The following is a 12,665-nucleotide window of genomic DNA, read 5'->3' on the forward strand; positions in this document are numbered from 1 at the left end:
TTTTTTTTGGGGGGGGGGGGTTGAGTTAGATGAATAATAAATAAACCTAGCTCTCTCTATGCTAAACCCTGCAGTGGCAAGCAGGCTGGAGTTCTCAGCCTAGTTCTGCCAGTGCAAGACACTGGAGGGAATTGATTTGTCAAGTTCATGACAGCCTTTACTTGTGTCAAATTCACACAAAAGACAGACGTGATAGCGCTCCAATACACATGCATGCATGAAAGCGCACGTACGCACAGACCAAAGCGCAAGAGAGAAGCGCAGCATCAAATAATCGCGGCGCGCTGAGAGGGAGAAGAACTACACATAGCTGACTGGCAGGGAGGAAAGATCAGAGGAGGAAAATGAGAGGCCGAGGTGGGAGAAAGAAAGGAAACGCGGACGAGAGGCGAGAAAGAATAGAGAAAAAGATTGCATTTTTGAGAGACAAAGGAGGGGACGAGAGAAAGCAGTGAGCACGAAAGGGGTAGAAATGGGAAACAGAAGGAGAGAAGCTTAGAGAAAGAGAGTGTGAGAGCCTGCACTTTCTTGCGCAGATCAGAGAAAATCCAGCATAACGCTTTCAATTAAACATCAAACGTCTTCTCCTCTCATCCTCCTCTCCTCTCCTCTCTTCCCTCTCTCTAGACTTCTCTGAGACAGACAGCCTAATAACCAAAGGGTGGAGGGAGGGGTCTGAAGCAGGGGATGAAGAGGTCACTGGAGGGCTGTGCGTGCATATGTTGCCTGTGTGTGCGTGTCTGTGGGTGGGAAATGAGTGCATGTGTGTGGTGTCTGAATCGAATGCTACAGTCTCACTCATCTCTATGTGACAAGATTGCACTTCTCCTCATTAAAATGAACTCCAGACTGCACTTTAATCTAGGTGCTACCCTCTTCTCTGTCCATCTCCCTCTGACTCACTTTTCTTGGTCTCCCCCTCTGATGAACAGACACACGCAAGTCATGTGGGTACTTGCTGAGTAGAGCTACCACTAGTAAACAACTCTGCGACTCATTTACAAGTTTTACAATTTTACATTTGGCCAAATATTTAAAAAATACTGTGAATACTGTTGTAATTGGGATATAAAGTGAAATGAATGCTGTTTATAAGTGATCTAAAAGCCTTGCTGGGTGATAGATAGCCTAAGTGAGTGTACAACCCACTATTTTCCCTGCCACATTTTTCTGCTTAGCACTGCACCTCCAGTATATACCTGTTTCACTCTTTTGCTTACGCACACCTTTCTCTACACCATACAATGTCTCTCTGTGTTTCCATTAAAGCTATTCATTCTCATTGTCCACACGTTGCAGTAATAGATTTATAATAATGGGTTCCCACACAGCCCTCCCTATTTCAACCCACATTCAGCCTCCTGATGTCTCACCTACATGTCTTTTTCTCCCTTGATGGCTTCATTGCTGTCTTTATTATACAAAAGTCACAGGTTCCCAAGGCACAATGCATTCGGCCATGTGTTAACATTTTCTACTCCAATTGAAGTTAATTCTTTGCATGCAAACTGAAATGACAGACGAAACTTATGTGTCATTTAATGCTGTTAATGTGTGTACATTCATAAAATATTAAGAAATATAAATATACCTGCAAACCGAAATCTATCATGACCTTTGTTAACATGTGAAGCAACCCCATGTTGGGTCTAAACCCCAAGCCAGAGAAAGAGTGCCCTAGCTGAGGTTCAAAATTCATTCTTGACCTTGGAAATAGTAGTTGAGAAAAAAATGCTGTTTCAGCTGCTCAGCTGACGTTTCCAAGGTCCTTAAAGCAAAAGTTTGACATTTTGGGAAAAATAGTAAATTACTTTATTTCAGGTGAAGAGTTACATGAAAATATCGATACGGCTCTGATACCTGTATGTTAAATACAGAGCTACAGCTAACAGTCGGTTAGGGTACTGTAGCACAAACATTAAAGAGGCACTAATTAACATGTTATATATGTATCTTTTTTGTTTCTTGAGTGCTAAAGTGAAACAACAACAATTTCCTATTTTTCAGGGGGTTACATGCTGGACTACTTCATGGCTCTTTGCAGTTGCCAGGCAACCAGATTCCAGGACTTTACTGGTTGCAGCCAAGAAATAATCCGGCACATAACCCCACTCTAAAATGGCAAGTTGTTAATTTTTTTTTTTTTTGCATGGATTAAACAAAAAAGATATACTGTGTTCTTTACTGAGAAAAAATGACATCTGAAGAAGATCATGTCTTGCAAAATTCTATTCATTGTTGCTTATTTTTGTTTTTAGTTTTTGCCTGTTATAATCTTGCTCTGTAAAGCACTTGGGGCTGTATGTTTGTGTGAAAGGTTGCTACATAAATAAAACTGAGTTGAGTTGTTGCTACAGAACAGCTACAAGATGGGCCTCATGGTGAGATCGTTGTCTCAGTTGTCTAAAGCTATTTAATGGTCGTTGTACAATCCTGCATCCTTTGAATGCACCGCCCCCAGGATGAAAAAATAATTCCACTTGGAGGTTGAAGTGTTGGATGAACAGTTCAAATCGAGACAAATTCAGATCAACAAAATACATAATGCACACAATGCACATATTTCCATAACAATGTCACATCAAACTTACATCTTGATTGGACATCTCCCAGTATGGCCTCTCTCCATATGACATCAACCTCCAACTGACATTCCATACTCCCACAATAGCTGGCAGAGTAACTCCTGCTATGCAATCGCCCTCTGGAGCCGTCCAGCGAATAGGAATCTTCCCACCCTGTGACAAAATGTAAGAACATTTACCAACAAAGCAAATACCTCTGTGGATTTAAAGGAAACTAGGTTTAGAAAACATAACTACAATTTTTAATCTGTAGCGGTGCTTGATAGAAATAACCCTGATATGTTTACATCCACAACAGCTCTGTACCACACTTGTACAAATGACCTTCTGGCGTATGAATACAGCTGCAGTCATTCAAATGGTTTTTTTTTCCTTACACAAAGATGGAAACCAAGAACAGACCTTAATTGAAACACTTCTGCCGCATGTGGTCCAACTCACAATTTCACTAATGAATACCAATTTAGGAACACATTCATGATACCAAGTTTCACTTTCTTTTACAAATTCCCTGTCCTAACTGTTGGGGGGCCTGAGATTCCTCTACTTGTTTCCCTCATCTTCATTATCGCGCTTTCATTGCAAAGATAGAAAAGTTCACAGGATGACTGCTGATTTCCAGAGGAAAATGTGTTTTCGGCTGATGAGTAGTGAAATTAGCTTGATGCAGTATTGATGAACACAGCAACGGGATATCTCAGGGTCTGATTATTTGAAGGGTGTGAATTATGTTATTCTCACTGCTCTGTCAAGGAAAGAGAGCCAGACGAGCCAGAGAGAAAGAGAGAGAGGGAGCGCAAGAAGAAATGTAGCCTGGCAGTGAGAGGTGAGTGACAGGATATTTGGCGCTAAGGCAGCAAGACTCAGTGCTAATTGAGTGTTGCGGAGACTGAGCTGAGTACTAATTGGCCCTCCTCCTGCAGGAAGCAGCCCGTCTCTGGCTGACAGGACGCCACTCAGCCTGGGACACACAGCTCAATTTAAAACCCGCTGCTGCCGTCTGTGTGTGTGTGTGTGGTGTGTGTTTTTTTTATGATGTGTGTGTGTGTGTGTATGTATATATATGAATGCAAGTTTGCGTGTATTCGGTGTGAGCGAGGCTCTTGTGTAAGAGTTTTCCCACTTAATCCAAAGTTTGATACACCACAATTGCTGTGCACACACAGAGATACACACCAGATTAAATATAATTGTCCTCAAAGACACAACAGTGTACCCTCTAGTTTATCCTTCCTTTTCCTTTCTCACATTACCGCTCCTTTATTAAACAAAACTGCCAAATATTTGCATTTTATTTTATAGGGGAGGATTTGCTAATGTTTTTACACCACTAAAAATGATCCAAAATATATTTTTGGACCTGGACTGTATTCAGAAAAAACAAGGCTCTGTGAAATAGTGATCAGCCTTGTCTTTATTAACTGAAAAGATAATCTACAGATAATTGACAGGGAAAATAATTAGTTGCAGCCGTATCACACACACACAAACATGCACAGTCTTACCCGCGTGGTGTACGCAGCCTCTGGGTCATCTTCCAGGACTCGGGACAGGCCAAAATCAGACACTTTACAAACAAGGTTGCTGTTGACCAGGATGTTACGAGCTGCAAGATCACGGTGAACATAGCCCATGTCGGAGAGGTATCTGCATTTGTCAACACAAAGGAGAGGATTAAACCTGGGCCCTAATGATGTGCTCAGTAATGCATTGTGTGTTTGTGTGGACTCATAATACATTATGTGCACCTCATGCCAGATGCAATGCCACGCAGCATACCAACCAGCTGGATTACGGTGAACTGACCATCATTTTTCTGAAGAAAAGAAGGGACAAATGGGAAAAAGACATTGTTGTTAGAAGATATCCTTAATCAAACCATCAAACAGTGAATAGAAAGCGTTCAAGGGAGAGTGGAAGATAAAAATGGGACGGATAATATCACGTGGCAAATGTTTAAAATCAGAAATATTGCAAATCCACTAAAAATAAATCATTCATGAAGTTAATTGTCTGCCAGCATCCCCCAAAATGAACTCTGCTGACCCAGGATGACCTACAGTACGTACATGTATTTGCACTTTCAGTTAAGTAGCATAATGTCAGTGCAGTTCTTCTCCTTAGTGTCTACACTGCATTGTAATTCTGTATTATATATGCACTAGTTCTGTCTGTAAGGATAATGGAGTCCCTGTGTGGTTTGACATTAAAACATGTCTGGAAAAAAGCAGTGAAACAATGTGGTTCAATGCTGATGGGTATTTTTCTGTAGTTTTTGCAGTGTAGCCTGCAAAACTGGGTCAATATAGAAAGGCAAAAGAGAGAGCACGTGTGACCTCTGCAAAATGATAAGTATTCTGCTGCCTAAAAGTTGCCTTCAGGCAAGAAAGCCATACCACCATTGATAGCCACAAAGCCATTTACTGTAACTTACAGTGTAGTGACAAAGACACAACTTCACATGTCCTAATATATTTCACAGTTTTATGTCAGTGGAAGAATTTGAGGGTACACATTATTGCAGCCTAGTCTCATTTACACTAATTCCCGGAAATACAAAATAATCTCTATGATAGCAATGAAGATAGCAATCTAAAATCATTGTTCTCAATGTCTCGTATCACCAGTGCACTTTTGTACTTCAGGTCATTCTTCCCACGTGTTCTTAACTCTCCTGCTTTGTGAGCAGACCAGAACCAAGATTACGGATTCCTCTAATCCTGCCCAAAGCTCATTGCTGCCCTGTTGCCCAGAGTCACACCATGTTTTATGAAATCAGTCTCTGGTACAGACACCAGCTGAGCCGTGTCTTCCTTGGGTAAGTCACAGCCACTTTTTCTTTCATGCTATGACTCAGCCTTATCTTGTGGGACCTTCAAATTTCCATACCCCAATATTAATAATTAGGTCTTTCAATAACCGAGGCAAAGAACTTTTGCCAAGGACAGAATGTGTTTCTCTCCACCATTGCATGTTGGTCAAGGGGAAGCTCCCTGAAAGAGCTCACAGACTTATAAAAAGTACCAACTGACAATGGCTCAAGTGACCTCATTTGAGACAATTTATTAGACTTCCTCTGGTCACAAAAGGCTTTATAAAACTTTTTTCACATATGCAGTTGTATACCGCAAGACCTTTAAATGTGAGGAAGTGTGAAGGTACCCTTTAATTCCAGTCCCAACACTGACCCCATCACTAGCAATTCCTTTCATATTCAGACGAGTATTTTAGTTGCATGATCTTAACCATAACTTAACAATAGTTTATTTGCCTTAACCATGATCTTGCTGTGCTGTTGTTGCATTGCACAAATATTGTAATAACTTTAAGCACTAATTGCTTTGAGATATTACCATTGAACACATTCCAGTATCTGCAAAATTGTTTAATATTAATGTCCTGTCTGGTGACAAGATCGGAGCCAACAGTCCCAGAAACGATGTGTACAATTGTTTTTGTAGTGTATTAACAGCTACAAAAGAAAAGAGAAATGTGCCTGACTGCTTCATGCTAAGGGAGAAGGTGTTAGCTTTCATACCATACTTGAAAAAAAGTAAATTATAGTACTAGAACTGCTCTTTCCCTCCCATGGAAAACACTTTCACTAGGGTTCCTCTTAGTTTTCACCAAATGACAGCTCTCACTGTTAGCTTAAGCCTCAGCTCCTCCCAATCGAAATGTAAGCTATCCATCTATAGCAGAACATCGCACTTACATGCAAAATGAGATGTTAAGCCAAAGATGTTAGTTATGAGCCTTATAGTGCATTGCCCATAGCTGTGACACTTAATCCAGGAGCCAGTTCAACCCCTGCTTCTCTCATGGCCGTGTCATTTATACCGGCCTCAGTATACCAGCCATCCATGTAATTACTTCACAGGGTTTTCTGTGCTGCTCTGCCTGCTGGTTCCCCAGCTCCTCTGCCTCCCCTTTGCATCCAGGATTACTCCCAAAGGCACACAGAGCTGTCACGTCAGCAGTTTCCAGTGACCACAGCCCCGTAGCACATCTCTTCCACCTTTCCTTTTCTGTCTTTTGTTTCACAGCATCCTCCCATTTTACACAGCCAGGGAGAGAACATATTCTTCAGGTAAAGGTCTTTTCCAGTCTGCATTGCCTTTCAAGCACACCTACCCCTCTAAACACCACCATGTTATTCTCACCTTTCACAAATTTCCATAATTACTGTTCTGAAATACGCCTTTACTGTACCATCTTGCACCTGTATGACCTTATTGTTCTCATCTCTCCATTAGCCATCTGCTGCAGAAGTTTCCCCTTTTTTTTGCAGGATTTAGGCCTTGTCCGCCAACTGAGCATCTTGCCATTGTAACCAGCAAGTAGACTGAAGTGCTCTGAAGAGGGATCACTTCATTCAGAGATTTGCCACCCTGCCTCTTCATTATAGTTCACCTTCCCCGCTCAGCAAAGTCCAAATTGTCTAGACAGTGCAGACATGATTCCAGCCCTGAGTGCTCAGATTTCTTTGATACACTTAGAAGTGGGATCCCTTTCAGTATTATTTATTGCTGCTCTCTTAAATGTTTTATCGTATGTACTGAGAAATAATACTTATGCCAACCTGAACACACAATTAACTCTGCTTTCCCCTTGAAAGAGTGTAACACCCGCCTCGGCTAAGATTTTACACAAACAATCACATATTCTTCCTTCGTTAACTTATGCTTGAATGTGTGGAATGATGATGTATTGAATTGGAATAATGATAGCTTTGGTGGATACATTCTCATTTCACCCCACCTGATTATCTTTGCCCACAGTGGTGTATCTCTATGACAAACAGCTCTCATAAATGTATTTTCCTTTCCAGAAGATTAATTGTTTTTCCACCTCTGTGATAATTGTCCCCACAATATGCTATATTAGCAAGTAGTCGCTCTCCAGCCTTGCTCGTTTGCCACTTATATCAGTACAGAACACTGATCTAGGTCTGAGAGCTCCCTCTTTCCTTCTTTTTACTTCCCATTGTTGTGTATTTCCACTTCTTTATCTACTGTCTAATTCCTATGATTTTCATCCTTTCTCTCTTCCAATCCTTCACTTCCTTTTCTCTAGATTTCCCATGACCTCACTCTTAAGCATCCTGTCTGATATACCTTGAGGAAAGTGTCCAGTGATCCATTCTCCATGTATTCAGTGATGATCATCACTGGCTTGCCTGAAAAGCAAAACATGAGAATAATCAACAACGATACCTTAAAAAAACACAAAAACAACTAAATCTTGGTTAAGGTTCTCTCAAACTGCTTAATTTTGAACAAACAGGAATATTACATAATTTGTACTTTGGTCTTCACAGGGCTCATCTTTTCCAACTTAATACAGTTTTTATCAGTATAAACTGTGCTACTACATCAAGAATTAGCTAAACATTCCTTAGACTATACATCATCGGCTTCAGCTGTAGTTTCTCAGCTTCAACTTCAGTTTTTCCATAAGTTTATTACTTAAATACTCATTCATGTAAGTATGTCTGTGGTTGCAATGTTGTGGTTTAAGGTTAATAATACAGTTGATTGAAGTGTGGTCAAAATTTTGTTTTGTCTCTCCTGTAAAGTTTGTCAAAAGCCACTTATGCCCCTCTGGCTCCAAGCCCTCAATATAACTGCATCATATCAAAGTTCCCATTGCAAGATTATATATATATATACATACACATACACATATACATATACATACACATATATACACTATATAAAATGCTATATTTGGATTTGACTTGTCAAAACATGTCATAACAAATGAATATGGAGATGAAGAGTAATAATTACAGTGTGTGTGTAACCACGTAAAAAAAAAAAATAGAATTACATATAAGAATAATGAACCTGACTGCAGTGATGCTGTCCTTACCCTTCCTAGACACACACTACTGGAGCTTTCTGAAATATTTTACTATTCATTTTGTTGTTACTCTAACACTTGATAAAATCAATGGCACAAATGTTCAAATCAGAAAAAGGGGATTTCAAAAGTAGAGCCTGGATAAACCACAGTTGAAGCTGTCAAAGCACATCTGAACCTGACTGATGAAGACACTTGACACTTGAGCGTGACAGATGTTGAAAAACCTTGACAAAGTACAGCTTATCGACTGAAGAAAACACAGCCGAGTCTGACAAGCAAACTTGAACCTGACAAGTCGAGCTTGAGATTCCCAAACATCAAGACAGTACAACTGCCCTATGAGTAGCCTGAATAATCTGCATTGTGACATACATGCGTTAGAAATGGCAAAAACAAAACAACGTTTGTTAAATCTGACTAGAAACAGACAATGACTCACTCTTTGTGACCACGCCCTCCAGGCGAATGATGTTTGGATGGTTAAACTGGCCCATGATTGATGCCTCCCACAGGAAGTCGCGTCTCTGCTGCTCTGTGTAGCCTGCTTTCAAGGTCTTTATGGCAACCTGGATCTCTCTCTTCCCGGGCAGCCTCAACGGTCCGCTGCACACCTCGCCAAACTCCCCTGAGGAAAAGACATAGAGCATGACTGTGGCCTCAACATTTCAGCCCACACTAATCTGCAAATGTCTTGTCATATGGTGAAACAAACCTTAACAGTGATCTAAATCTAAAAGTTCACGCTGTAGTGTTTTCATCTATAGACTACAAACCCATTCTACTTCTATATAAAGCTGTGGAGAAAAAGAAAAACTAAATAAATTCTGGAAAAAAAACTTTTTTATTTTGTTGTTGATACTGATTTTGACTACAAGGGCATCTTCTGATAATATTTCTCATCTCCACCAGTTGCAATCCATTTCTTATGTTGTTTGGGATCTGTGTCACAATGCAACCAAATCAACATGTTTGTCAGCAGAGGACGAGCACCATTTAAAGCTGTGAGAAGTGTTATTTTCTACCACAGTGTTTGGCTTAATTGACTGTGTCTAAATGATTGTATATATACAGAGACATGCAATCAGGAATGTGGCAGGTTTATGCAGGTTGAAGAAAATATGACGCACTATTATAGAGGTAACAAGAAAATAATAAAATTCTATACAGCAAGACAAAATTAGGCTAGACTCATTACTGTTATGACCGTACATCGAGTGTGTTTTCATACAGTATTGTTTGAAATTAAGCTGTTGAATGGTACAATATTCTACCCGAGCATGCTTGACTGAACAGGTTCACTTCGGAATGAACAATAATGTATTCTCTGATACATTATTCTGGCCAAATCATCCCCAAACTGACGCTCAGAATAAGAATCAGGGCATCTGCAAAACACATACACACACAGACACAGACACACACACAGAGTCAGACTCACCAGCTCCGATGATCCTCTCTATGGATATGAACGAGACGTCGATCTCCTGGGTAAATTCATGCACTGCCTGGTTGGGATCTTCATAGGTGAGGGGGTCAATGTAGGTACGCACCCCTGGGAACTTTACTGCAGACACACAGGCATGGCGTCATTACCATTTAGATGTAATTTACCATTATTAACATATATTCAGGCTTGAATACACAATACAATGCATGTATACATAACAATAGTGGTCCCACTCTCTTTACCTGAACATGCTGCAAGCGTTGTATTAAGCCGTTGCAGGCAATGTTGCAAATCGAGGAGCCTGATTACTTTATGGCAATATTGATTTTTGTTTAGATTTTTTCATCCAAGTTGTTGTAGTAGCTTGATTTGTCCGTTTCTTGTTTGAATTTTCATAAATTTGTCTATTATCTTATATTCTGATATAAATACACAAAATAATGTATACTGTGATAGTGTGATTATCCATATTTCTTAGTCATAATCAATATTATTTCTGGCTTTTTATATTGTTGAGGTGATGTGATTTAGTTCTTGCTTTGACCTCCTGAAGCCTTTATTATTATTATTCTACCTTTTAAAACACATCACTCCTACAGAAAGTAATTACCAAAATTACCTAAAATGCTGAGCCTAGGGAACAAAATACAATGATTCATAACTTTAATTATCTAAAAAACTTTCTATCACTTTTTGAGGGCGTGATAAGTAATTAACACTCGTTTTAAAACATTTTTTTTTATCGTATGAATGAATATGACAGTAAACCACACATATTGGCAATGTGGCATTATTTTCCCCTTGATTTCTCCGGAGCTGATGTACCCGTCATGGTCGGCTCTGATGCCAACAGATGGATAGCTGGATACAATGCCAAAAATGTGGTCAAATACATTAAGCTGTCACAGCCTATAAATCATCATAGCTTTGTGTGTCCTCTGCCAACATGGCTGCCATGGAGCTGGTTGGTAGTTGTGTCATTCAAAGAATAGCTCCTAGTGACAAACATTGTCAACCGAACTGGTTGAGACACACAAAACACACACACACACACACACGCTTACAGGGATGAACAAACTCATACAGACTTGACCACTGTATGAACCCTCTAGTGTACATGTAGAGTAAACTTTGGATGAACTTGCCAACACACATACAGATACACAGAATGAGTGGGGTTTCTTAACTTACTGTGACCATTGTGGAAGTGCATCTTCTCCTCTTCAGGATCCTGCTTTGCTTTGCTGTAGCCACACCGCCTGAGACACAAACGCAGCAGAATCAGTGTCATATTACAGTATTTTTATGTGCACATGTAAAAACATTGAAAACCTTGACAATTACACTTGCATAAATTATAATTTCATCAACACTGTTATAAAAAGGTGGATGCCAATCAGCAGTATGTTCAGCAATAAAACAGCTCTGGCAATCAGCCCCCCTATTATGACCTCCACGAAGGAGGTTACATTTTTGGTGCCTTTTGTTTGTTTGTCTGTCAGCAGGATTACAGAAAAACAACTGGCCTGATTTTCATGAAACTGGAAGGGTGTAGCATAGGCTAAGAAAGAACCTATTTAATTTGGAGCAGATCTGAATAATGGGGCAGATACACAATTATTATTCAGTTTCGTTAACATTGCGAGATAGGTCAGTTGTAATACAGACTGGTTGTGCTTCTAGATTTGCATATCACAGAAGACTGGACTATTGGCCTTGGTGGAGGTATGCACTCTCAGTGTGCCCTTCAAGTTATTATTTTTATTTAATGACACATTAAAAAAAACATTCAGTTTCAGAGAGACAAATTCCCTCTGCTGTTTAGATTCAGCTGGATCATTTAGCAATGGCATTATTTCTTTACATCATTTTCCAATTTCCAAAAAGGTAGCACAAATTATGGCCCTTACGCATTTTATCTACTGTATATCTAAACGAAGAACAAACAGTGACATTTACACAGACAGAGATTAGAGTAGAGATACCACAAAATGGTCCAGACACAGAAAAGCAAATCCTGGCCAACAGAGAGTACGATCACACAGGGATCTAAGTGCAAGATAAGCTTTTTATTTTCTCATAGGATCTGCTAACTTACATTACTGAAAGTGCTGAAAACTACCAGCCTTTTAGACGGAAAGCCCTCGTCAACAGATCAACTCTGACTTCTGGCAGAGTAGAAAGCAGTCTTGCACTTACAAAATAATGCTTTTTGGTCAACTTGCCCGAAAGAAAAATGACATATAGGAGAGATTCTTTGACTCACTGGCTTTTGACTGCATCTTGATATATTTTTCCCTCACGCTCATGTGAGAAAACATGTCTGTGTATTTCGGACGTATAGGCCAAAACCTGTATTAATTTGTTTGCCGTGTGGATATGTGTCTGTGTGCTCAAAGCTTCAGTATGTCAATATTTAGACAAGCAGCATCAGAGATAATCACAGATAACCCAGATTAAACAGGAGGATTGATTTGAAACTTGATCCTATACACAAACACGAGTGCAAACATATAACACTGACTAAACAGAGACATAGCACTAAAATTAGTATACTTTTGAGGTACTCTACTGCATTTGTCAGACCATGAGTCAATAAAATGTTTTAGATGGCTGAGTTTTCCTCATTTTTTCGTTCTTCAAGACAAAAAAAGCCAGTGCTTGAACACATTGACAACACACAAACACACACACACACACACACACACACACACATATACACACACAGGGGTCATGTGCAACTCTTTCCTATCACAGCTCTCTGT

The 12,665-nt window shown here is 39.8% G+C and overlaps 1 protein-coding gene across 2 annotated transcripts in view; it reads right to left on the reverse strand.

Moving 5' to 3' along the window:
• Positions 1-12,665, reverse strand: part of LOC118333035 (ephrin type-A receptor 5) — a 53,190-nt gene that overhangs the window by 6,287 nt on the left and 34,238 nt on the right. Inside the window, exons 9-15 of one of the 2 annotated variants that reach the window (XM_035668526.1) lie at positions 11,092-11,159; positions 9,892-10,017; positions 8,893-9,078; positions 7,703-7,764; positions 4,334-4,401; positions 4,083-4,232; positions 2,592-2,781 (exon numbers count right to left, since the gene is read on the reverse strand). In XM_035668526.1, coding sequence (XP_035524419.1) covers positions 2,592-2,781; positions 4,083-4,232; positions 4,334-4,401; positions 7,703-7,764; positions 8,893-9,078; positions 9,892-10,017; positions 11,092-11,159 — 850 coding nt within the window. The remainder of the gene's footprint in view (positions 1-2,591; positions 2,782-4,082; positions 4,233-4,333; positions 4,402-7,702; positions 7,765-8,892; positions 9,079-9,891; positions 10,018-11,091; positions 11,160-12,665) is intronic. The other variant, XM_035668525.1, reaches the window with a different exon arrangement.

The sequence above is a fragment of the Morone saxatilis genome, unplaced genomic scaffold, assembly GCF_004916995.1.
Source record: "Morone saxatilis isolate NCDOM2014 unplaced genomic scaffold, NCSU_SB_2.0 Contig21, whole genome shotgun sequence".
NCBI lineage: Eukaryota > Metazoa > Chordata > Actinopteri > Moronidae > Morone > Morone saxatilis.